We start from the raw sequence: 27,946 nt of genomic DNA on the forward strand, positions 1-27,946 counted from the left end.
GCCTGAGACTGAAAATGGACCCCAAAATGTACTGCGTCTGATAAACAGGCTGTAGTTTAAGTTCAGGCCAGGGTAAAAGGGGGTTCAGTATCAATGATTGTTAATCTGGAGTGGAGCTACAACATTTGTCACACAGCCCTTGTGCACTGTGTTTATGGTACAAGAAATGTAAAAAGAGGAAATTAACTATTTCTGTGTACATTTATTTAGTTTTGTGTTTCTCTTGCTGTTTTTTTATAGGTCGCTAAGCTTTTGAGTACTAATGTCTATTTGATACATAAAGAACTGATAGCACTATTACAGGATGAATCATTAGAGGTAAGCTATTCAGTCTTCAACTATTGAACATTTTGAATTCATTTATTTTGAGGTTTTAATGCAGCTGCAAAACACGAGGTCAGAAAATAAATGATATATTTGGTCTTTAAAGGGCTGGAGGTGACAGCATCATTATATTTTGACTAGTTGAAACCCACTGAAATTCCCCGGAGTCCCCTACTCACAGTCCTTCCCCAGTCCCTTTCCTGCATACCCTTCCACCCTCCTCAGCCACTATGGAATCCCACATCTCAAAGAGCTTCCTTCATGTATCTATGCCAGATCTACCAACTGTGGTGCTACCTAGATCAACACCACCTAGCCACCAGCCGGATTGACTGTTGTAACTCTCTACTGAATGCCTCCAGCTCCTGCAAAGTACTGCAGCCAGAATCTTGGCAATGGACCACACAGCACCTATATGATAAACTGCACTGGTTCCCACTTCAAACCAGGATGAAATTCAAAACCCTTTGCTTTGTCTTTAAAGGTGTAAACAAGTAGGCTCCCAAATAACTCTCCCATCTTCTTGCCTCCTACTTTGATTTTCCCAAAAGGCCCTTCTTACCTTTCCACCTCTGACTTCTGTGAAACTGACCTGTACACTACTTCGGGCTTTCTGCTGTGATGCACCCAAAACCTGGAATGAGATACCACTACCCCTTCACTGTGAACTTTCCTACCTCACTTTCTGGAAGAAAGCAAAGGCATGACTATTCAATCAGACCTTTCCCCAATTTGATTGCTAGTGAGGTAGAAATATCCACTGTGCATGAGACTGATTCATTGAAAACTGATTATGACCCTTGATCAAAGGTGTCCCTTGTATACCTGTTAATCTATCCTTATTGATTGTAATCCACTTTGAAACCAGTAGGGAAAAAAACAGAATATCAAATGTTTGTAAATAAATACCTCAGCACTTGCTTCTCCTGAGCCCATTCTGATCCCTCCCCTCAGCTGGACCCCAGCACTTCTTTCCCCCATCACTAGCCTAGGACCAGCACACTCCGAACCCCCTCCTCGCAACCTGACCCAAACATACTCCCAAACTCTTGCTCCAGCCTGATCCCAGCACTCTTATCCCCAACCCAGTCTGTTTCTATCACATTCCTGACCAGCATCCTTAACCTGACTCTGGCACACCCAGTCCAGATCCAACACACTGACCCTCCATGGGATAAACACAGAGGATATCGAGGAAGCGGTAGGGATTATAAAGATGAATAGTTGATGTGGATGGGCAGATTATTTAGGTCATATGGTATTTTTTTGCCACCATGTTTCAATGTTTCCACTCCACAGCCTGATTGTAGCATACCCTGATCCCCCTGCCGCAGCCTAACCCCAACACTCCCTTCTCCCTCCCCAGTCTGACCCTGGCACATTGTGACAGGGTCTGTTTGGAACTAGTGGGGTGTGCATGCATGCTAACACATATATGGGTACCCCATTAGTCATCCACTGTATTTCATTCTCCATTCAGTGCCTTCCCATGTCTGTCAGGGGCTGTTGGGGTGCACAAGAGCACTCGCTTGCACATGTACATACCCTATTGTACAACGTCAAAGGAAGTGGAGCTTTATGGCTGCATTGTGGTTGGTGCCACTTAGTGTGCAAGCTCTCTAGGCCCATGCCGGCAACTGATAGAGAAGCCTGTAGGCAGGACTGGCTGGAGCTTCACCTATACCAGCCGCCTCTCCTGCAGGTTAAGCCCTTGGGTTCTGCCAGCAGCAGGACTTATATAGGTCCCTAGGGTTATCCTGAGTGAGAGTTCAATCTGAGCAAGGATTGTGGCAGGCAGCAAACAGCAGAACAGGTAACAGGCCAGAGGTTGGGGCAGGCAGCAGATATTGGAAGGTCAGTGTCCAGGCCAGGATCAGGATGCAGATAGTCAGTCTGAGACAAACAGGACAAGATAGACAAGGCCAACAGGACAAGCGAGGAATGAATCAAGCAGGACCTGGAACAAGGACAGACAGACAAGAAACTGAACGAGAAACAGAGCATGGAGGAGGCTAGGACAAGACAAAGAACACAGAACTGGGCACAAAGCAAGACTTAGACAAGGATAGCAACATACACTGGACCACAAGGACACCAGAAGACTTGTTGCTGAGCTGCTGGCTGGTTGCAAAGGCGTTTGTTATATACTCATGAAGGATGTGATGTCATCAGTCAGCATCACAAGAAGTCCCGGCTAGGGGACCTATAAAGGAAGTCCAAATTTACAGGAAGTTCTATCCCAGGGTCCTTGGAACAGCATGCTGTCGGAGTCTATGCTGGAGTCGCTTCAGTTCAGAGGTGAGGGACTTAACACCTAACCACCCACTCCATTCTGTCTTCCACCTTTCGTAGTAGCTGGGCTGACGGGGACCGATGGGGCGCACATGCACACCTGACCACCCAGCAACAGATAGATAACATCCAGCTAAGCCACTCCTCCAGGTAATGCTGGATTCTCCCCCACACTAATGAGGAATGGATACTGAGTTTGCAAAGTGGTAAAAAACTTGATCCAGGTTTTGGTTGGACATATTCTGTTGTTTTTGGTTGACAACACTCATGCTGCCAAGTGCAAGCAGGAAGTTGTCACTGTTGCCGAAGCAGAGGCAGCATCTGGTATCATTGAAATTGCCAGACGTATCTCTGGAAGTGTAGTAAGGACACCTTGCAGAGGACTGTTCTACTTATCCCATAGAGAAGGACTGAACTGCCAAATTTTGTCCTTTATTTGAGGAACCATTTCTCTAAGCTTTTCTCCAAAAAGATGATCACCTAGGCATGGGACGTCTGCCAAGTTTTCGTGGACATTAGTGTGTAGGCTATTGGTTCTCAACCAAGCCATATGGCGTGCCCCAATTAACGAGGTACAAGCTGTCGAAGGGCAAGCTGTGGTATCAAACGTTTCATAGATGAATCAAAGAAGATGGTGTATATACTCTTCTGCAGCTAAGAGTGGCTGCGGGTCTGCAACTGCGCCTTCACCAGGTGGAAGAAAAGGTTTCAGTTTTTGTATACACTTGTGTAAATATTGAACCATGTAGAATTGGGAAGTAACTTTTAAAGGAGTTACATGTGTAAATGTTACAAAATATCATTGCAGTTTAAAATCCATTTATGCACTTATACATAAATCTCCTATGAACAATTCAATGGCAGATATTGTAGCAAATTTGAATACTTATAAGGGCAAAGTGCATTTACATATGTAAAACCCAATTTTAAGCATGTAAATGATTTTTTTAAATCAGGCCTTTAGCAGAGTTTCATGCATTAAGCATAAAGGTATGAAAACCCTTTTTGCCAACGTTGACCACTAACCTGAAATCCTTACTTGGAGGGAATTGGAATATATTCATGTTTTCTTTGCTCTTTTAGGAGTCAATTCTACCACAAGTGATTAGTGGAGTAATTGTACTATTCCAAATCCCAGACAGTTTTGTACTTTATACTTGAAGTCTGGTTTCCTTGCTACTGAGGCACAGGAAACAGGATTTTCCCACATTCTAATTTGTAATTTTTGCAGGATACTATGGATTAAGATTGCTGCTGGCTCTGCTGGTGTTTCCAGAATCTGGAAGAGGCTAAAGACATTTGTTCAAGGATCTTTGTCCCTACGCATATTAACTCCAAGTGTTTTTCCCAGCTTGTCCAGAAATCTGGATAAGAAAGGTCTTCTGGTGGAGACGAATGTTCTGGAGGGTCCAGAAGAGAGTCAGAAGGGATCTCTGTTGACTCCTCTTCAGAGTTGAGAGGAGTGGGGACACTGATCCGGGACCCCAATGATGAGGAAAGTGACTTAGGAGAAGTACACTCCTTGTGGACATCCTCTGACTGGCTGGACTCTGCTGCAAGCGGATTTCTTGGATTAGAACCACCGTGTGGGAGTTCTGATGGAGTATCCATCCTTGTTCCTACTGTTTTTTTCATTCACTTTTTCTATTGATTCAATGTCTAGTGTTCTTTATGATGTACATCATTTTGAGAGATTTATAATGATCTGTAAGGTGATTAATAAATATTCCAAAATAAATAAATAATCAGGGATACTAGGACTCCATCTTATGGGAGTAAATCCAATATCCTGGAAAGATGCGGTAGGAAGATGCCTTCCTTATCCTTAGCCACCACAGAGGTAAAGAAATCTTTCATTAATTCCACTATCTTTTCGAAGGGCTGATATGCCATTTGACCTGGCAAGGGTGATGAAACATCTTTTCTAGCACCATAATGGAATCTTGCACATCTTCTAGGCTTTGCAAAATTTAAATTGGAAGCTGGTTGGATGTAAGTGTACCAGAGAACAAATGGGGTCTGGACTTTACAAGTGTATTCCTTGTTCCATTAATTTTATTAGAGTAAGGTCTCTGGTAATTGGTGGGGGTAAGTGTATTATATCCCTTCTGCCCCTGTCAAATTCTGTGCAGGCCTGCATCAATGCATCAACGTTGGGGCCACCTATCCTGAAGGTAAAAGTGTTGAGGACCAATGCATTTCACCTTCTGGAGCTCAGTACGTCAAAGGTTTGTGTGTCAATGGCACCGGTGTCTTGTGCTTAACAGTGCTGTGGACTTTTGCATCGACAGTGTCAATGTGCTCGAGACTCTGTTCCTTTTGTGTGACGGCTGTTCCGGTGGCTTCGCAGAATAACACCTTTTCTTCTTCGATGCATGTCACTTACTTAACCCTGAGGATCTGGCATGTTCCACCAACAGGAGATATTTTGGAGGAAGTTCTGATCAACTCCTTTCCTAGTAAGGCAGAGGAGGCTGCACTTTGCGAGGAGGACCGATTGCGGCTTCTCTGAGACTTATGCAGTTCCTCCATTTTCTAGGCCCTCAATCTTTAGGTCCATGGGGACATCTATTCACAGTCATAACAGTTGGTCTGGTCAGCGATTAACATTTTCCTTTCGCAAACACAGTCTTTGAATCCACTGACTGACTGTAGCCTTTTTCTTTCTGGGACATTCTGAAGAAAACTTTTTTTTTTTTTTTTTTAAAGTAGCACTTGAAAGTGCTGTTTGTGGCTGTGAGGCAGCGAGGCAACTTTAAAGACAAATGTTATGAAAAGTTTTATAGCAACAGAGAGCTAAGAGGTACACACAGATGAAGAAAGTCTGTGAGGGCTCACAAGAAAATGGCTGAGTGAGAATTCCCGCACATGCTGAGTAGAGCAAAAGCTCACTGAGCTAAGAGAGAGAGGTCTGTTTAGTGCCAATGAATGATGTCACCCATATGTAATGGCTAATTCAGCCCTGCTTATTGATGGAAAAAATTAACAGGCTAGATGATAGTAGGTAAGGATCCAATCTGCCAAGTTGCTTTCCTCACTTATTCTCTATCACTTTGGGTAGATAAGCATAGAAATTCCCATACTTAAACCAATATCAGCTCCAGCACCACCCATCTTTTACCCAAATTCTCAACCTTGTTCCTACTAGTGCCTTCCCTGTCTATCCCAAGTATGTTTATTTTGTTACAGTGTTGGCCCTACCACCTTCACTGGAAGGCTATTCTAGGCATTGTTGTCTACAATAGAAACATGACTGCAGAAAAAGACCGTATGGCCCATCCAGTCTGCCTATCCATCCAATTAATTTAGCATTATAATTCTCATCACTTCCTTAGAAAGCCCCTGTATTTATCCCATGCTTTCTTGACTTCAGATACTGTTTTTGTCTTTACCATTTCCACTGGAAGGCTGTTCCTCTCATCCACCACGTTCACTGTAAAGAAATATTTCCTAAGATTCCTTCTGAATCTATGCCCTTTCAATCTCATCTCATGATTCTCATTCTAGAGCCTCCTTTCCATTGAGGACTCACTTTCTGTGCATGGAAACCTTTGAGATATTTGAATGCCTCTATCATATCTCCCCTATCTTCCCTTTCCTCTAGGGTATTTATTTATTTAGCATTTATTTATTTATTTATTTATTTAGCATTTTTTTTATATACCGAGGTATAGCATAGTTGCCTTCACTCCGGTTTATATATAGAACAACTTGTTACATTGAAAGATTTACATGTTTAGATCTTTATGTCTATCCCCATATGCTTTAGAACAAAGACCACTGACCATTTTAGCAGCCACTCTCTAGACCGACTCCAGCCAGTTTATATGCTTTGAAGGTGCGGTCTCCAGAATTGTACACAGGATTGCAAATGAGGGACCTGTAGAGGGCAATATCACCTCCATTTTTCTGTTGACAATTCCTCTCCCTATGCAGCCAAGCATCTTTCCAGCTTTTACCATTACTCCATCTACCTGTCTGGCCACCTTAAGATCATCAAATACAATTAACCACAGATCTCGCTCTTCATTTGTGCTTAGAAGAATTTCACCTCCAATACTGTACCTTTCCTTGGGTTTTTGTATCCTAAATGCATTACTCTGCATTTTTTTAGCATTAAATCTTAGCTGCCAGGCCTTAGACCATTCCATGAGTTTTGCTAGATCCCTACTCATGTTTTCCACTCCTTCCCAGCTGTCCAACCTATTATAGATTTTGGTATCATTGGCAAAAAGACAAACCTATCCCGACAACCCTTCCATTATGTTGCTCACAAATATGTAGAAAACCAGATATACTTTGTCTAGCACTCTTCCTTGATCCAACTCTCTGGTTACCCAATGAAAGAAATTGATCAGATTTGTCTGTCCTAATTTACCTCTGGGAAAACCATACTGCCTCTACATTGGATTCCAAAATTGCATTATCCTGTGTTTTAGCAGTGATTCCATGAATTTGCTCATCATAGCGGTCAGACTAACTAGCCTGTAGTTCCCTGTCTACTCCTTACTTCCACTTTTATGAATAGTAACCATATCCGCCCTTTTCCAGTCCTCCAGAACGACTGTAGACCCTAAGGAAGCATTGAAAATGTCAGCCAGCGGAGCTGCCAGGACATCTCTAAGTTCCCTTTGTACCCTTGGATGTCTCCCATCCGGCCCCATTGCCTTATCTACTTTAAGTATAGTTAGCTCCTCATGAACATACTGTTCTGAAAATCGATTGAGGTTTACCTCACTTCTGATCATATTTGTGTTTATTTTATGTGGTCCTGCTCCAGGCCCTTCCACAGTGAACACTAAATAGAAATATTTGTTCTTTTAAACTGATGTTGCTTGAGCAACAGGGAGTAAGCATTCTGTGACCTCATTCATAGTGGCTGGTTTACTGTGAGATGATTCAGACCTTTAGGTATCAGGGATATACCCATCAAAAAATGTTATGCATAAGGAAGGGCTGAGTTTGTCAGACTTATTCAACTGGAAAAGGTCTAATAGGCCAATTTGGTTTGTCAATTTTCTCTTCTCTGGCTTGAAAAATTTCAGTGTAAGAAGGGATACATGTATCCAGAAAAAAAATTAAATTGGTCTCTTGGATTTTCAGAAGGCTTTTGACAAAGTTCCTCATGAGAGGCTTCTAGGAAAAGTAAAAAGTCATGGGATAGGTGGCGATGTCCTTTCATGGATTGCAAACTGGCTAAAAGACAGGAAACAGAGAGTAGGATTAAATGGACAATTTTCTTAGTGGAAGGGAGTGGGCAGTGGAGTGCATCAGGGATCTGTATTGGGACCCTTACTTTTCAATATATTTATAAATCATCTGAAAAGAAATACGACGAGTGAGATAATCAAATTTGCAGATGATACAAAATTGTTCAGAGTAGTTAAATCACAAGCAGATTGTGATACATTGCAGGAAGACCTTGTGAGACTGGAAAATTGGGCATCCAAATGGCAGATGAAATTTAATGTGGATAAGTGTAAGGTGATGCATATAGGGAAAAATAACCCATGCTATAGTTACACAATGTTAGGTTCCATATTAGGTGCTACAACCCAAGAAAGAGATCTAGGCGTCATAGTGGATAACACATTGAAATCATTAGTTCAGTGTGCTGCGGCAGTCAAAAAAGCAAACAGAATGTTGGGAATTATTAGAAAGGGAATGGTGAATAAAATGGAAAATATCATAATGCCTCTGTATCGCTCCATGGTGAGACCACACCTTGAATACTGTGTACAGTTCTGGTCACTGCATCTCAAAAAAGATATGATTGCGATGGAGAAGGTACAGAGAAGGGCTACCAAAATGATAAGGGGGAGGGAACAGCTCCCCTAAGAGGAAAGACTAAAGAGGTTAGGACTTTTAAGCTTGGAGAAGAGATGGCTGAGGGGGGATTTGATAGAGGTGTTTAAAATCATGAGAGGTCTAGAACAGGTAGATGTGAATCGGTTATTTATTCTTTCGGATAATAGAAAGACTAGGGGGCACTCCATGAAATTAGCATGTGGCACATTTAAAACTAATCGGAGAAAGTTCTTTTTTACTCAACGCACAATTAAACTCTGGAATTTGTTGCCAGAGGATGTGGTTAGTGCAGTTAGTATAGCTGTGTTTAAAAAAGGATTGGAGAAATTCTTGGAGAAGTCCATTACCTGCTATTAATTAAGTTGACTTAGAAAATAGCCACTGCTATTACTAGCAATGGTAACATGGAATAGACTTAGTTTTTGGGTACTTGCCAGGTTCTTATGGCCTGGATTGGCCACTGTTGGAAACAGGATGCTGGGCTTGATGGACCCTTGGTCTGACCCAGTATGGCATGTTCTTATAACAGCATAAAGAAAAATAGCTGGAATAGTTAATGTATTGCATGATCAGTTCATTATCTCTTCTATAGGTACTAGATGCACTCTTAGACCATCTTCCAGAAACTCTTGAACTTATGGCTAATGGAGGTGAAAATTCTGGCTCAGAAAACAAGGTAAATGCATTGCATTTTATAGTTTGTATTGTTAATGTTAATTCTAATCCTATACAGCAATTTATAAAAAGGCTTTTTAAACACTATCAGGTCAATAGTCAGTAAACCGGCAAATTTATCTGTGGAAAGTTATGCGTATAACTTTTTCAGCAGGACTTACAAGTCTGCCACTGAATATACTTGGATAAAGTTATATGCATATCTGTATCTGAGTAAATTTCAATCTGCTATTTTTATGAACAGATTTGTGTATATAACTTTACCCAGACAGCACTGAATATGCGCGCAACCTGGGTAGAGTTAAGCCCTGCCCCTAGAATGTCTTCACTGGTGCCCTGTTTTGTTCAGAAACATTTTGACAGTACCTTTGAAACAACCGTGCAGTGCACATATACGCACACATGGTATAAAATATGCTGTATGCGTGACAATGTGTGTACAATTTTATATGGACACACGTGCCTCTACTGCGTAAGTGGGCAGTTTTTAGTAGACATGAGTGCTGACACATTTATGAGTTTCTCCAGTTCATTCCCAGTTCACCCAAGTAAAGGATAGGACTTCCTAACTTCCCTAGTTAGCTAGCCTACCTTTTACCCTGTTGGCCCCAACCCATAAAACTTGGCTAACCTCTTTAGTAATTTTTTGTTTCAGGACTTACACGCCATCCATAAAAGAAGTAAAGTTATGTAGTAGGGGACCCTGGCATGCTTGTGCATGTAAATATTTATATGCAGATTTCACTGAGAAATTTAGGAACGCCCATGCTCCGCCCAGACCACGCCCATTCCCCCGCCCCTTTTTTTGCAAAAAACATTTTGGTGCATGTACCGGAATATTTGTGTGTATTTGTGCTTTTTAAAATCCAGCCCAACTTCGGCGTGAATCTCCCAGCTTTGGAGTGTGTAGGGCTTTTAAAATTCGCCTTTTTATGCACACAAAATATGTGCATCCAGCAGGGGAAATATGTAAAACTCAGCTTTTGTGTGCATACTCCAAAGTTATATACACAAAGGGGCGGATTTTAAGAGCCCTGCTCGCCTAAATCCGCCCAAAACCGGGCGGATTTAGGCGAGCAGGGCCCTGCGCGCCGGGAAGCCTATTTTACATAGGCCTACCGGCGCGCGCAGAGCCCTGGGACTCGCGTAAGTCCCGGGGTTCTCCGAGGGGGGCGTGTCGGGGGCGTGTCGGGGGGGGGGCGTGTCGGGGGCGGTCCCGGTCGTCGCGGCGTTTTCGGGGCGTGTCGGCAGCGTTTTGGGGGCGGGTACGGGGGCGTGGCTACGGCCCGGGGCGGTCCGGGGGCGTGGCCGCACCCTCCGTACCCGCCCCCAGGTCGCGGCCCGGCGCGCAGGAGGCCCGCTGGCGCGCAGGGATTTACGCCTCCCTCCGGGAGGCGTAAATCCCCCAACAAAGGTAAGGAGGGGGTGTAGACAGGGCCGGGCGGGTGGGTTAGGTAGAGGAAGGGAGGGGAAGGTGAGGGGAGGGCGTTAGAGGATTCCCTCCAAGGCCGCTCCGATTTCGGAGCGGCCTTGGAGGGAACGGGGGTAGGCTGCGCGGCTCGGCGCGCGCCGGCTATACAAAATCCATAGCCTTGCGCGCGCCGATCCAGGTTTTTAGCAGATACGCGCGGCTCCGCGCGTATCTACTAAAATCCAGCGTACTTTTGTTTGCGCCTGGAGCGCAAACAAAAGTAGGCTATTCACGCTCCTTTTAAAATCCGCCCCAAAAGCTTTTGAATATTGACCTGTTTCTGTTTCCTAGAAGAAGAGTAAAAGTACTCTGCATTTGGTAGACTAGTGATAGAAGAATGGTTTTTTCCCTGGGGACACTGTAAGTTCTAATATAGATTTGTGACATTATTATACACCTAACTTAAAAAGTCACATTAGCCTAAGTTGTTCAAGAATTCAGCTAGGTTGAAATGCTAACAATGAATGAGTGTATACTGCAAAAATTTACTACCATAAACTATCATGAAAAGAAAATATGAAAAAGTAATATTTTAATTAAGTTAAATTTGGGGCCTACTGTACACGACAAGAACATTTATTTATTTATTTATTATTTCAACTTGATAATTCACCTTTTTCATCCATTTCAAGGTAAGGTACATCACAATTCACAATTTTAATTAAAACAAATACTAAGGAACATATAACTAATCATCATAATTAGAACTACTGTTCTTGCTTCTTTACATTGGCTCCCTAAAAAGTGGCATATAATGTTTAAAGTATTAGTTCTAATGTTTAAGGCTCAACAGAGGTTGATGCTTCCATGTATTTCAAAAGCAGTTCAGGTGTATCAACCTGGCCATGAACTTTGTTCAGCGAGTAAAAATCTTCGAGAAGTTCCTACTATAAAAGTAGCTCGACTGACAGAATCTAGAAATCGGCTATTTAAGGTGGCAGGACCTTCTTTATGGAATAATTTACCTGACAATATTAGGGAAGAACAAGATTGAATTCATTTTAGAAAAAAATTAAAAACACATTTTTATATTTTAGACTTCAGTAATTATTTCTTTTTACATGTTTTGAGAAGTTTTATGTATTTTAAATGTTATGTTTTGTATGGATGTGTTTGTTAATTTAAAGATTATGGGCGAGATTTTAAAAGGCCTATGCACGTAAATCCCCGGGACGCGTGTAAGTCCCAGGGCTTCAGGAAAGGGGCGGGGCTAGAGGCCCCCGGCACAGTAGCCATTTGCTGCTGTGCCGTGGGATTACGTGCCGGTGCGCACAAAAGGTAGGATAACCATTTGGGGGGGGGGGGGGGGTTTAGGAAAGGGCTAGGGGGCGGGAAGGTTAGGGGAAGGGGTAGGAAGGTTAGATTAGGTTATAGGGAAGTTCTCTCCCAGGTCGCTCCTCAATTGGAGCAGACTGGGAGGGAACTGCAGAAGGCCGCGGGTGTCGGCACGCGCAGGTTGCATAAATGTGCACCCCCTTGTGCGCGCTGACCCCCGATTTTATAGCATGCACCCTCCACATCCCCCAAGAGATATTCGAATGGGGCACCAAGGAAACATTTGTATCCTCCAGAGTCATTAAAACAGTAGCGGATTGTGAAGAACTGCAGAAGGACTTTGTGGGGCTAGTAGACTAGGCTTCTAAATGGCAGATGCCATTTATTGTGGACAAGTGCAAAGTAATGCATGTAGGGTAAAATAATCCCAACACAATGCTAGGTTCCATGTTTCCATGTTAGGAGTCACCACCAAGGAAAAGGACCTCAGAGTCCTTGTGGACAATACCTTGAAATCTTTAGCTCAGTGTGCAGTGTTGGGCAAACATAGCAAATAGAATGATAGGAATTATTTGGAAAAGAATAGAGAATAAAACTGAGAATATCGTAATGCTTTTGTATAGATCCTTGGGGCAACCGCACCTCAAGTACTGTGTGCTGTTCTGGTCGCCCCATTTCAAAAAAGACATAGTTGTCATAGAAAAGGTACAGAGAAGGTCAACAAAAATGATAAAGGAGCTGGAAAAGCTCCCTTATGGAGAAGGCTAAAAGGATTATGACTCTTTAGCTTGGAAAAGAGACAACTAGGAGGAGATATGATTACAATTTATAAAATCATGAGTGGGGTGGAACAGGTAGATAGGAAACAGTTATTTACCCATTCAAATAACACTAGGACTGGGGGCACTCCATAAAACTAACAGATTTAAAACAAATCTTAGAAAGATTTTTTTCACTCAGTGCAAAATCAAACTATGGAGGCAGATGGAGGCAAAAAAGGTATCGATGGAGAATCGAATGGCATCGACAGCATCGATGGGAATCGATGGCGCACATCGCCCGATGGACCAGGATGAGAGGGTATCGACGGACCTGGAATCGGCATCGAGGGCATTGATGGTTTACGGGGTTTTTACAAACCCGCTGGACCCTTCCTGAGCCTGTATTGTCAATTGGAATTCATAGGAGCTCTGCTAAATACAACTTAGGAAAAAAGCCTTTCTTCCACAAGAAAGATTGACACTCTGATGTCCACAGTGGGAAAAATAAAACAGTCAGCAGATTTCTGCTTAGGACATGTTAAGAATGGGGACCTTATAACATCAACAGTATAGTTCACAATATTGGCATTTCTCCACATGAGACAAGCCAGATGGACTTTATATTCACAGTGGCTACAAGTCACCCAGAATTTAAGAGACAGTTTTTGAATCCCCAGTAGCTCAGGGACTTTTTGTTCTGATGGCTGGTTCAGTCAGATCTGGCAAAAGTAATATCCTTCCAAATTCTTGCTACGCAAAATGTCCTGAACACAGACGCATCCAGCCTGGGCGGAAGAACTTGTGTAGATGGGTTGCCTTTAGGCTGCTCTGGAAAAGCTTCACTAACTAGATTTCCTGCAGCTAAGGGAAATCCTAAACTCTCTAAATGCTTTCAGAGAACTGTTGGCCAGCAAAATTATCCTAGTCCAGACAGATAGAATCAAGTAGCCATGTTCTGCCTGAACAAGCAGGGAGGAATAGGTTAGTATTTCCTGTGTTGGGAAATTATCAGAATGTGGAATTGGGCCATCTTGCAGGGGATGACCCTCACAGCCACATGTCTGCTAGGCAAGCACAAACTGTGCTGATACATATAACCACACATGTGGTCCTTGGACACAGGGATTACAAACTAGATATTCTATGAGTGAGGTCCACCTGTGGTTGATCTATTTGCATCTCCTTTGAACAAGAAGGTTCCTTAGCTTTGTTTGAGGAAAGGGCCGAAAGACATACCAGCCTCAAATGTCTTCTGCCTGGACTGGGGAAATGGTCTTATGTATGTGTATCCTCCATTTGCTCTAGTGGCAAGAACTCTCCTAAAACGTAGTGGGGACTAGGGAATTATAATAATAAAAGAAAAATAATAATAATAAAAAAATCAATAAGAGATAGAACAACACAATATAAAACAAAAACAGAACAGCACAAAAGTCTGTAGTGTCAAAAGCTTAATTAGCAACATTGGAACATTCCCAGCAGTTGAAAAAATAGTGATCCTGTTTCAAACAGCCTGAACAAAGGCTTTTCTGAACAAATAAGTCTTCAAATTCTAGACTGTTTGCATAGAGAATCTGGCAATCTGTTCCAAAACGTAGGGCTCACCAGTGCAGATAACCTCTTTTGGGATTCAGCAAGTCTAACATGACGCACTGAAGGAATAGGCATTGACCAACAGAACACAAGTTCCTTTGCGGTCTATAGATTTTTAATCGTAACTGATACAACACAGCACTTCCTGGTTCAAAGATTTATAAATCAATGTAAGTATTTTAAATACAATTTGCACTTTAATGGGTAACCAGTGCAAAGAAAACAAAATAGGGGTAATATACTCGTACTAAGAAGTGCAAGGAAGAATGCAGGCTGCTGAGTTTTGGATAACTTGGAGCACACAAAAAGTTGAGGTAGGCAAGCCTAAATAGATAGCATTACAATAATCAAGATGACATTTAAAAAAGAACCAGAAACACAATGAGAAAGTCATTGCTATCCTAGAAGGCTTTTAGTCTTCTCAGCATACGAAGTTGTAAAATGAACTCTGAACAACAGATTTAATATGAGTTTTAAAAGAAAGCTCATAATCAAAAATTACACCCACATTTCTAACCTCCTGCACAATTCAAATGATACCATTAAGCTTTAACTCACAGGGAAAAGAAGATGACTTAAATCTATTCAACCTAATGATTTCAGTTTTACCTACATTTAAAGCTAGTCTATTAACAGTCATCCAGGCCTGAATTGTTTTAAGATAGAAGATAATGAAGCCCAAGGTAGAAGTAGGATCAGATGTCATTGGAAAGAAACCTTATAATATAAACCAAATGCTATAATGTAAACCAAAACCTGCAAGAAGTTTACAGATTGGGATAGATATTAAACAATGTGCAGTCCATGAGGAGTTCTGCGGCACCCCAGTAGCAAGAGGGTACCAAAACGATGTTTGAGTCTTATAACGTACTTGTTACAGGCAATCGGACAAATAAAACCAAAACCAGTACTGAAATTTGCTAGAGATTCCAATCTCAGCAAACCGAGTCAGGAAATATGGTGGTCTGTTGTATCAAAAGTCACAGATATTCCAGGTGAGGCCTCACCTGGAGTACTGTGTTCAGTTCTGGAGACCATATCTCAAAAAGGATAGAGACAGGACAGAGGCGGTCCAGAGGAGGGTGACCAAAATTGTGTGGGGTCTATATAAGGAGAGGCTGAAGGATCTGAATATGTGCACCCTGGAAGAGAGGAGGTGCAGGGGAGATATGATGCAGACCTTCAGAAACCTGAAAGTTTTAAGGATGCATGTTCCTCAAACCTTTTCCATAGGAAAGCAAACTATCAGGAAGTATTTCTTCATGGAGAGGGTTGTGGATGCCTGGAACGCGGCAGGCATCCACAACTAGGAGTCACGATATGAAACTTCAGGGGGAACAACTCAGAACCAACATCAGGAAATATTTCTTCAAGGAGAGAGTGGTGGATAGGGATGTGAATCGTTTTTTGACGATTTAAAATATTGTCCGATATATTTTAAATCGTCAAAAATTGTTAGGGCCACGATACAATACCAATTCCCCTGATTTATCGTTAAAAAATCAAAAATCGGGGGAAGGGGGAGGGCAGGAACTTACTTACTTGCCCTAAACCAATGGCAGGAAAACCGGCACACTAAAACCCCCTAAAACCCACCCCCGACCCTTTAAATTAAATCCCACACCCTCCCGAACCCCCCCCCAAATGCCTTAAATTACCTGGGGGTCCAGCGGCGGTCCGGAACAGGCTCCTGCAATTGAATTGTGTTGTCTTCAGCCGGCGCCATTTAGCAAAATGGCGGCCGCAAAATGGCGGCGGCCATAGCCCAACACGATTCGACTGCAGGAGGTCGTTCAGACCCCCGCTGGACTTTTGGCAAGTCTTGTGGGGGTCAGGAGGCCCCCCCAAGCTGGCCAAAAGTCCCTGGGGGTCCAGCGGGGGTCCGGGAGCGATCTCCTGCCGCGAATCGTTTTCCGTACGGAAAATGGCGCCGGCAGGAGATCGACTGCAGGAGGTCGTTCAGCGGCGGTCCGGAACCCCCGCTGAACGACCTCCTGCAGTCGATCTCCTGCCGGCGCCATTTTCCGTACGGAAAATGGCGCCGGCCATACGCGTATGGCCGTACGGAAAATGGCGCCAGCAGGAGGTCGTTCAGCGGGGGTTCCGGACCGCCGCTGAACGACCTCCTGCAGTCGATCTCCTGCCGGCGCCATTTTCCATACGGAAAACGATTCGCGGCAGGAGATCGCTCCCGGACCCCCGCTGGACTCCCAGGGACTTTTGGCCAGCTTGGGGGGGCCTCCTGACCCCCACAAGACTTGCCAAAAGTCCAGCGGGGGTCCGGAACGACCTCCTGCAGTCGAATCGTGTTGGTCTATGGCCGCCGCCATTTTGCGGCCGCCATTTTGCAAAATGGCGCCGGCTGAAGACAACACAATTCAATTGCAGGAGCCCGTTCCGGACCGCCGCTGGACCCCCAGGTAATTTAAGGCATTTGGGGGGGGTTCGGGAGGGTGGGGGATTTAATTTAAAGGGTCGGGGTGGGTTTTAGGGGGTTTTAGTGTGCCGGTTTTCCTGCCTTTGGTTTAGGGCAAGTAAGTACTTCCCTCCCAAAGTTGATGAAGTATTAAAGCATTTGGGGTGGGGGATTTAATTTAAAGGGTCGGGGGTGGGTTTTAGGGGGTTTTAGTGTGCCGGCTCACGATTTTAACGATTTTCACGATATTTTAAACACCCAAACGGCAACAATACGATTCCCTCCCCCTCCCAGCTGAAATCGATCGTTAAGACGATCGAGGACATGATTCACATCTCTAGTGGTGGATGCCTGGAATGCCCTTCCGGAAGAGGTAGTGAAGATAAAAACAGTAAACAAATTCAAAAAAGTATAGGATAAACACTGTGGATTCCTCAAGGCTAAAGCTGGAAATTAAGAAAAGGGTGCATGGAGTGTAACCAGCATGAAGTGTCAGCTACTACCCCTAACAGAAGGCATGGGGATTACTACCTTAATCAATTAGCTTACATGATTTTGACTCAACTGCATTATTGCTGTCTGCTTCAATGGTGGGGGTGGGTGGGAGAAAGGGGAATTGGATTCAGCTGACAGCCAATGCTGGGCCCTGACTTTTAAGGTCCAGGATACTGATACACAGACATTAGGGAAAAAGCGCAGGACCTCGTCTATGGCCAAGTCCAATAGCAAAGTACATCCTAGCAGCAGCATTTTATGAATTATCAGGAAGGCTGCTCACCCTGTAAAAATGTTACTAGCAGTAATTTTTCAATGGGTTTGACAGTTGCTTGGTTTTGGTTGTTAATATTGCTATGACATCTTCAGCCAAATCTTTCAGTCTTAGTTTCACATGATATTAATGGACAAATAGATGTACTCATAGCTTTAACTATATTAACTATCTCCTTTTTGGGCACATTCATCCTAGATTATGGGCGGGGGACAAAGAGTCATCAATAGAGGAGACAAAAAGGGTATTAAATTTTGAACAGATATCATTAACCTTTTTCTGAAAAAAATGGGCAAAAAGATTCTGTACTCAACTGAAAATTGCCACTCTCTAAAGATAATTTTGGGCTGGATTGGCTATTATTAAGTCAGAAACAAAGATTGGAGATCAAGTACTGCACTTGTAAAGCCACCAAAATGTAGAAATAATGCAGAATAACGTAAGAGTCCACACGATAATTTCAATGTACTATTATAAAGGTTTTACTTGGAAACAGCAACTCCACATGTTTTTGCAGAACACTTTCCAACTTTTCAGCAGGTCCCCCAAAATGGATCCCATGTTTCGCCGCGAGGTTGCGTCGGGAGGGGACAATCATCTTGAGTCATCTTGAGTTGAAATTTATGCAGACTTGAAACTTTGTTTGTCCCTCCCGACGCAGCCTTGTGGAGAAACACGGGATCCGTGTTGGGGGACCTGCTGAAACATTGTAAAGGGTTCCGCAAAAACATGTGGAGTTAACGTTTCCAAGTAAAACCTTTATAATAGTACATTGAAATTATCGTGTGGACTCTTACTTTATTCTGCACTATTTCTACATTTTGGTGGTATTATTAAGTCAGAACATAGCTTGAAAAAGCTCAAGCGAGCTGTTACTGACTTCTGGATGACTCAATAAATGTCAACTTTCTTGGCTTCAGTACCCCTATAGCCTCCTATTGGCCAAAACAGGGAACCAAACCAGTTGGGAAATTCCCCCACATTCATCATGTAGAACCAGGGAACATTATTCCATCCTAACATAGGTCCCTACCCTTACAGCCTGATGATGTCTTTCATGTTCTTTTGGCTTCTAAGAAAGATTCCACTAGGAGGTTTTATGGGATCAAGTGGAGGAGGTTTGCCTTCTGGTGAGGGAAAGGCTCTAGATCTTTTCTCCTGCTGCACACAAAAACTGATTGTATATCTTCTACATCTTTCAGGTTCTTGTATCAAGAAAACTCTGTTAGGGTTCACCTCTATGTAACTGGCAATTATCAGCATAATGTAGAAGGTGCATCTTCTAGTTGTCAGGTTCATGCGAAGTTTGCTTCTATTGAAGCCTCCCATCAAGCCTCCTGCTGTGTCTTGGAACCTGAACGTGGTATTAACCCAGCTAATGAAAGCTCCTTTGGAGACACTGGACTCCTGTGAGCTGCAATACCTGACCTGGAAGGTTATATTTTTGGTGATAATAACTTCAGCATGTAGCGTATGTGAGCTCCAAACTCTAGTAACTTATCCACCTTATACCAGGTTTTCTGCGCATGCATCCTAAATTCCTGCCTATGCTAATGTCAGACTACCCACTTTAACCAATCAATTGTCCTTTCAAAATTCTTCCCCAGGCATATGTCCTCAAAGATAAACAAACCATGCCATGCTTGGGTTGAAAAAGAGCCTTACGGGCAGATTTTGGAAGGCCTGCGCACATAAATCATCGGGTTTACGTGCGTGGTGAGGCTTTGCGCTTGCCAAGAAAATTTTCGAAGGGGCTCAGCCACGTGCATCTACCCAGTACGTGCACGAGTGCCGGGCCTCGTCAAAGGGGCAGGCTGGGGGGCAGGGTCTGGGTGGGGAGGGGCACCCCCCCTTGCGCGTGATGCATGCACATGTGAGCACGAGTTATAAAATAAAGCACATATGTGCATGTGGCCACCCAATTTTATAACATGTGCGTGCCAGCATGCATATGTTATAAAACTGGCGTGTCCATGTATGCGTGCCAGGAATCGCGCGCACGCACGTTATAAAATCTAGCCCTCGGCCTTCTACCTGAGTGTTCTGAAACACTTAGAAAATCCACCCAGCCTTTTATTTCTTTTGACCCAAATAGACCAGGGATTGCCGTAGCTAAACACAATGGGGTAGATTTTACAAAATTATGCACACGCGTACTTTTGTTCGCTCACCAGGCACAAACAAGAGCACGTGGGATTTTAATAGATACGTGCGTAGCCGCGCGTATCTGTTAAAATCCAGGATCGGCGCGCGCAAGGCTGAGCAAAATCGGCAGCCTGCGCGCACCAAGCCGCGCAGCCGGCCTCCGTTCCCTCTGAGGCCGCTCCAAAATCAGAGCGGCCTCGGAGGGAACTTTCCTTCCGCCTCCCCCCACCTTCCCCTCCCTTTCCCTACCTAACCCCCTCCAGCGCTATCTAAACCCCCCCTACCTTTATTCCAGAAGTTACGCCTGCTCGAGGCTGGCGTAACTCGCTCGTGTGGGCCTGTTGCCGGCGCGCCGTGTTCCAGACCAGGGGCTGGTCCAGAGGCCACGGCCACCCCCTGGAATGCCCCAGGCCAGAACCACACCCGCGGCCCCGCCCCGGAACGCCCCAGATGATGCGCCGCCGCAACACGCCCCCCCGGCACGACCCCGACACGCCCCTTCAGGAAAGCCCCGGGACTTACGAGCGTCCCGGGGCTTGTGCGCACTGCCAAGCCTATGCAAGATAAGCTCGGCACGCGCAGGGGGGGTTTGGGGTAGGTTTTCGGGGGTTACACGTGTAACCTATGTGCATAACCCTTTGAAAATCTACCCCAATCTGTTTAATTGGATAGCAGACTGCTTCTCTTTCTGTTTGCCCAGGCAGGCTTGACTCTGGAAGGGTATGTCAGGGTTCATAGTGTTAGTGCCATGGTAGCGTCATTGTCCCATTTGAGATCGGCCTCTGTGGAAAAGATTTGCAAGGCTGCAATGTGGAGTTCTCTCCACATATTCATATCCCATTACTGTTTGGATTGGAACTCCAAATATGATAGGTGGCTTGGTCAGTCTGTCCTGAAAGTTCCCTCTGAGATTTAGAATCCAACTCCATTCCTTCCAAGGGCTTGTTTTTTAATTATTATTTAGAGGTTGCCCTTGAAAATAAAATTAAAACTTAAAAATGGCCTGTTGCCAACACAAAAATGTGTTTGCAGTTGACACTGTTTCTGCTATTTCCATAGAAACAAAGAAACATGACAGCAGAAAAAGTCCATATGGCCAATCTAGTCTACCCATCCGCCCAATTAATTTAGCTTTACAATTCCCATCACTCCCACAGAGATCCTCTGTATTTATCCCATGCTTTCTTGAATTCAGATACTGTTCTTGTCTCTACCACCTCCACTGGGAAGTTGTTCCATGCTCTACAACTTTCCTTGTAAAGAAATATTTCCTAAGATTATTCCTGAGTCTATCCCCTTTCATTCTCATCCTATGAACTCCCCCCCCCCCCTTGTTCTAGAGCATTCTTTCCATTGAAAGAGGCTTGCTTCCTATGCATGGAAACCTTGGAGGTGTTTATATATCTCTAACATATCTCCCCTATCTCGCCTTTCTTCTAGGATATACAAGTTTAGATCTTTAAGTCTGTCCCCATATGCTTTAGAATAAAGACCACTGACCATTTTACTAGCCACTCTCTAGCCTGACTCCAGCCTGTATATATCCTTTAGAAGCTGCGAATTTCAGAATTTCCCCTCTTCTTTGTTCAAGAATTTAAATTTGGATTTTTTTTAGAATTTTTTTCTCACCTTTTCCAAATCTGAGCTCAAGACGAGTTAAGGTTCAGGTATTATAATTATTTCCTTGCTCAAGAGGACTTGCAATCTAAGTTGTACCTGAGGCAGTGGAGGGTGAAGTGACTTACCCTAAGGAGCATCTGTGGGAGAAGCAGGAGTTGAACTCCAGTTTCTTTGATGCTGAGCCTGCTACTCTAATCACTAGGCTACTTCTCCATTCCAGGGCAAACTGTAGTTAGTGATTCCCCATCTGTGAGGACTGAATATCCTTTCTTGTCCTCAGAGAAAGCACAAGTTGCTTCCCTGTATCAGGTGTTCTCCAAGAACAGCAGGATATCAGTCCTCACAAAACCTTCCTGCCTCTCCTAGAAGTTGGCTTCTCCTTTATATAGCTATGTACCTAACTCAGGGGGCTTGATGCAACATACATGATGCTGGACAGCACACAAATGCTCAGTAGAGCATGGAGAAAGCTCTGGAAGCTATGCTATCAATGCATCAATCCAGGCTCTGTCGGATGATGATACCCATCTGAGAGGACTGATATCCTGCTGACCTTAGAGAATACTTGTAACAGGTAAGCAACTTTTGCTTTATTGTATTGCAGCTGAATATAAAAGCACTATTTTAATCTTTTATCTATGCAAGATGATCTGGACATTGGAGGATGGATACATGTGCAATTCATAGATTATATTTGCAAAGTGACTTCTGTTGTCAAATGATTGTGAGCTACTATACCTACTATACCTCCTCTTCCCCTGCTCTTAGACCCCTACCGTTATCCGTTAGCAACATTTGCTAGACTATATATAGTTCCTTCGAATGTATAATTTGTAATGTTATATATAGTGCCTTCCGAGTTGTATAATTTAGATATAGGGGTAAATTTTAAAAGCCCTGCGCGCCGGCGCGCCTAAGTCCCGGGGCTTTGCTTGGGGGCGTGTCAGGGGCGGCGTGGCATTCGGGGGTGTTCCGGGGGCGGGGCCGTGGGTGTGGTGCCGGCCCTGGGGCGTTCCAGGGGCATGGCCAAGGCCTCTGAAGCAGCCCCCGGGCTGGGAAATGGCGCACCGGCAGCCAGCGCAAGTTACGCCTGCCTTGGGCAGGCGTAACCTTTTTGACAAAGGTAGGGGGGGGTTTAGTTAGGAATGGGGGGTGGGTTAGATAGGGGAAGGGAGGGGAAGCTGGGGAGGGGGCCGGAAAAAAAGTTCCCTTAAAGGCCGCTCCAATTTCGGAGTGGCCTTGAAGGGAACGGGGAAAGCCATCAGGGCTCGATGCGCGCAAGGTGCACATGTGTGCACCCCCTTACACGCGCCGACCCTGGATTTTATAACATGCGCGCGGCATGCACGCATGTTATAAAATCAGGCGTAGATTTGTTCACGCCGGGTTGCGCGAACAAATCTACGTCCGCGCGTATGTTTTAAGATCTGCCCTATAAAGTATAAGGTCACATTGAGGGGTGGATTTTAAAAGCCCTGCTCGCGTAAATCCGCCCGGATTTATGCGAGCAGGGCCTTGCGCGCCGGCGCGCCTATTTTCCATAGGCCTGCCGGCGCGCGCAGAGCCCCGGGACTCGCGTAAGTCCCGGGGTTTTTTGTCGGGGGCGTGTCAGGGCGGGGCCGATCGACACGGCGTTTTGGGGGCGGGGCGTGGCATTTCGGGGGCGGGCCCGGGGGCATGGTTTCGGTCCGGGGGCGTGGCCGCGCCCTCCGGAACCGCCCCCGGGTTGCGTCTCGGTGCTCCAGCGGCCCGCTGGCGCACGGGGATTTACTTCTCCCTCCGGGAGGCGTAAATCCCTGGACAAAGGTAGGGGGGGGGTTTAGATAGGGCCAGGGGGGTGGGTTAGGTAGAGGAAGGGAGGGGAACGTGAGGGGAGGGCGAAAGAGAGTTCCCTCTGAGGCCGCTCCGATTTCGGAGCGGCCTTGGAGGGAACGGAGGCAGGCTGCGGGGCTTGGCGTGCGCAAGGCTGCCGATTTTGGGCAGCCGGCGCGCGCCGATCCTGGATTTTAGCAGATATGCGCGGCTACGCCCGTATCTACTAAAATCCAGCGTACTTTTGTTTGCGCCTGGAGCGCAAACAAAAGTACGCGAACGCGCCGTTTTTAAAAATCTACCCCAAGTGCCTTTTGAGTGTATAGTTTCTATATAGGGTATAATGTTACATATAGTACCTTTTGAATGTATAATTTGCAATATAATATTTAATGTTCATCTTTAAATATTGTTTCTCCCATCTCGGTACCTTTCTGTCCTTCTGGTACTGTTCCTCTTTTCTTCTCTCTATCCTGTTTTTCTCCCTCTGTTCGCTCATCCTTCTATCTTCCTAGCTGCTCCCCTCCCCCCACCCTGGTTTTTTGTACTTTCTTCCTGTATTTATATTGTAAACCGGCGTGATGTACCCACGAATGTCGGTATTAAAAGGTTTATAAATAAATAAATAAAAACTAGCTTAAAAAAGAAAAAATTTTAAAAGAAATTTAAAAGGGCTGAAAAACTTTCTGTAAAGCTGAGTGATATGATTTAACTTGAGATTCAGTATTTTAAAATATTTTAACTTTCATTTCTTTTTAGTTAGTGATGATTCCTGACCTGATTCCAGCCCTTACAGCAGCAGAACAGAAAGCTGCCACCTCTTTAAAGTGGAGAAGTCATGAGAAATTACTGCAGAAATACGCATGCTTGCCGCATATCATATCAAGTGACCAGATTTACTATCGTTTTTTGCACCGAATGTTTACAATCATTATGACTAATGTAAGCATATTTTCATTTCTGGTTGAATGCTTTTATATTTGTTTTCTGTCTGAGAAGCTGCTAAGTATGATTTCACCCAGGGTAAGGGCCCATTCTAAATGATACTAGATTACAAAAATGTTTGTCATAGGAGCATGCCAACATCCAAAAAATTCACCTCATGAAATCGTAGACATCAAAAACACATTTGAAATGTATGTGACCATCATATAAGGCATGTGTATTCTTGTTCACATTCACATTTTCAGTGAACTGAATTATCAGTCTTTCTAAGCCCTCCGTCCATTTTATAATCATGGCTCATCAAAACAATTTTTTTTAAAGAATTATTTCAGTGCACATAAAAAATTGAACTTAACTTTAAGTCTTGAGTTCCAGTAGCTGCCTGACACTGCCAGCATGGTTTCAGTGTTTCAATTGTAAAGTCTGTGAATAGATCTGCCAAAACGTGAGCATGACCATCTATAATGACAGCATTTCAGTCCTTATATGTTAAACATATACATTTCAAATGTGTGTTTTTGATGTCTTATGATTTGATGAAGTGAGTTTTTTGGACGTAATTGTTAGTTTATTCACCTTTGGATTTTTACAAGTCATAGGAGTATACCAATGCAGTAGACCTTCAAAATGGTACTAGATTATACAAAATTGTGCCATAGGGTATACCAGCCTCTATATAGGACCTCACACAATGCCCATACGCCATTTGTATGTAAACAAAAGTGGCCGTTAACTAACTACTTAGATGTGGGACCATCATATCCCAGGGTGCCCGGTATTGTACCAGGTCCCATCCATTATAATCATTTTGTCCCACGCAGTTTATTTTTGTTTGTAATTTATCTGCATACATATATGAAAACAAAAATGAACTGTTGAACAAAACAATTAAAATGGAAGGGACTTGACACAATACTGAACCTCCTGGGATTTGATAGCTCCATATGTACTTAGTTAACAATTATTTTTTGTTTCATACAAATGGTTCATGGGTGAAACTATAGGTTGGTATGCCCTATGACATACCTTTAAGTAATCTAGTACCATTTTGTGCTGTGAACCTGTAAGTTGGTTTAACCCTAGTGTTGAATCTCACAAGTCTTATTATTTTCCTTCTCCTGATTGTGTTTTGTTCAACATCCTTTTGAAATAGATGTGACTCCTCTTAGCTGATTTCCCTCTCCAAATGTCTGCATAGTAAGTTACCTTTCTCGCTCCCAGATTTCCTGTACAATCTGAGTCTGATGAGGGACTCCCTATCACTATAGCACCTCAGTTGAGGTTACCTGAATTGAACTTTCTTGCTGCTATTTCAATTAATCTGAAACATCCAGGGCGGAACGATGGTGGAGGATTTCCTTTTTTCTTATTTACAGCTTTGGCAGTCTTGTGACTGGAAATGAGCTTGTAGTATATTAGTAATATATTTCTAGCTATTTCACTGCACTCCCTATTTATTTCTTTAAGAATGTGTTACCTGTCCAAAGGGCAGCAGCTCGAACCCTGTGTATATTTCTGCGTTATAACCGCAAGCAAGAACAGAGATATGAGATCATTCAGAAACTGACTGAACGTGAGTAAGAACTTTCTCTGGGTTATTGTAAAGGCAGCCCTCTGTTAGTTGGGATAAAAGGAAGACTTTGCTTTGAGCACTCATGTGACTTAATAATACACCACAGCATTACTATCCAAATGTAATAGCAGGGTCAGGCTAAAAAATGCAGCATTTTAGATTTTCTAAAAAAATATTATTTGCTAGAAAAGTATGATTTGTTATTCATTACTGTAAAATTGGAAAACATTCAATCTATTTATACTGTAAAATCATTTTAGTCTCAGACTATTTTATGATGTTGTATTTGTGGAAAGGAAAACACCATGTATTCAAAAGGATTTACACATGTAAATGTAACTACTATTATAGCAATTTTCAAAAGCATTTTACCCATGTAAAGTGCTCTTACATGAGTAAATCCTATGTACAATTGAATGACATATATTGTAGCTATTCTCAAAAGCCCACTTATATTGGTAAAGTGCATTTACATGTGTAAAACCCAGTTTTTAGTGAATAAATGCTTTTGAAAATCATACCCAAAATATACTTCTTTAAGTAAGCATGACCATCATACACATAAGGATGCTGCCCATATCATAGACAATAGATAATATCTTTTCTGAGCATGTATTTATAATATAATCACCAGTCATGTATGAGGCTTTTTTTAAAAATGCAAATAAAAACGAGATACTTATCTCTGCGGTCTGTGTATTTATAAACAAGTGTTTTCCATGGTTTCTGCAGTACAATCCTGATATAATTCCGACACTGATTCACAGCCCAATGCAATAAGGTGCTCTCAGCCTAGCACACAGGTTTACTCATGGTTGGGTGCACGATTCGGGCATGCAGTAATAGTGTTCGATGCAACAAAAAGATTAGCGCATCTAAAACACACACCCTAACCAAAGCATATTGGATAGCGCCCATCGCATTTAAATTGCATGCAAATGAAGACTTCCTCAGTGTTCAGGCAGGTCAATCCCCACAAGTGGGTTATGCACTTCTGCCAGTAGGTGGAGACTAAGCACACGCTGATGTGACAGCTATATAGTCCCGCCCTGACATCAGCCTACCAGTATTCTCCATTTCCAGCAGATGGTGGGCATGCATTTCCCTTCTGGTGATTGCCTGTGAGTAAAAAAAAGAAAGAAATTGAAAGGAAATATTGGAAAGATGAGATATCTGTGTAGCTTTTTTACTTAAAAAAAATAAAAAAACAACAAAAAGGAAGAAAGCAGGAGTAGGGTCTGTTTCCTTGCCATTCAGTTGTCCCTCTCACGTCTCTGGGGAGTTCTGTGAGGTGAGGAGAAAGTGCAGGCACAGCGGGTTGAGCAGCCGTTTGACTAGGCCCTGATCCCAGGCTTCTACCATTTTGGCGCATGGTAGACCATGGGGTAGTTTCACATGTTTTTTCTGCAGGCTGTCAGTGTGCACCTGTGCGTCTGTGTGTGTCCATCTTCATCTGTGCATCCAGTTTGGGCATTCTTCCTTCTGGATGCACATCTTGTGTGTCCAGCTTAGGTGTCAATACTGGGTTTCCAGTTTGGGCATTCAATTGGACAAGCAGCCTAGACGAGTGTTATGGGATGCACATTTTTTGTGCATCCATTTTGGGTGCGGCTTATATGTGTGGATAATCTGTGTGCAAGTCTTTATCGGTCTGAATGCTTACAGCCATGATGACTGCAGCGAAGAAGCCTAAGCGTCTATCTCTTTGTGCTGCATTCCACATCAGGGCCATTCCCCTCCTGGATGCAATCCAGGAGTTGATTGATCTGAAATGGCATACCCAGAGGCATCTTTTAAAGGGGGACACATCTTGGCAGGTTTCTGCCCCTTAGATCCGCAGGCCAGAGAGCAGCTGTGTTTCTCTAGGGTGGATGCCTTGCTGTGTTCTGTCACAAAACATACCACAATCCTGATAGAGGGATGCTCAGGATAGGATGATTGAGGCTATCCTAAAGCAAGCCTTTGAGGCAGTGACAATGAACTTACAAATAACTTCTCGTTGTGTCTTGGTAGCTCATAAACATAGAAGCATAGATATGATGGCAGAAAAGGACCAAATAGTCCATCCAGTCTGCCCAGCAAGCTCATGGCAGCATCTGCCACGCCATACAGTTTGGCTCATACCTATCAGCCTCCCAGACCATCAAGCCAGGGGCCTTGTTTGTTGCTGTTTGAATCCAATTCCCGTCACCTCTTGTCATTGAAGCAGAGAGAATGATGGAGTTGCATCAACAGTATGAAGGCTAATTGGTTAAGGGCAGTAACCGTCACACCAGCAAGTTACCCCCATGCACTCTTTTCTTCATTTCCATCTTCTAACTAATTCCCATTTTCCTCTTTCCTCCTTGCCATTGAAGCAGAGAGCAATGTTGCAGTTGCATCAGATGTATCAGGCTTATTGGTTAAGGATATTAACCGCCATACCAGCAAATTACCCTATGCACTCTTTTCTTCATTTCCATCCTCT

At 43.7% G+C, this 27,946-nt stretch overlaps 1 protein-coding gene across 4 annotated transcripts in view; it reads left to right on the forward strand.

The window, feature by feature from the left end:
• The window catches only part of PPP4R4 (protein phosphatase 4 regulatory subunit 4), a 553,487-nt gene that overhangs the window by 391,666 nt on the left and 133,875 nt on the right, over positions 1-27,946 (forward strand). For all 4 annotated transcript variants that reach the window (XM_029597867.1, XM_029597868.1, XM_029597869.1 and 1 more), the window contains 4 exons: positions 241-318; positions 9,017-9,100; positions 23,721-23,903; positions 25,374-25,479. In XM_029597867.1, the coding sequence (XP_029453727.1) occupies positions 241-318; positions 9,017-9,100; positions 23,721-23,903; positions 25,374-25,479 (451 nt within the window). The remainder of the gene's footprint in view (positions 1-240; positions 319-9,016; positions 9,101-23,720; positions 23,904-25,373; positions 25,480-27,946) is intronic.

The sequence above is a fragment of the Rhinatrema bivittatum genome, chromosome 4 (genome assembly GCF_901001135.1).
Source record: "Rhinatrema bivittatum chromosome 4, aRhiBiv1.1, whole genome shotgun sequence".
Taxonomy (NCBI): Eukaryota; Metazoa; Chordata; class Amphibia; order Gymnophiona; family Rhinatrematidae; genus Rhinatrema; species Rhinatrema bivittatum.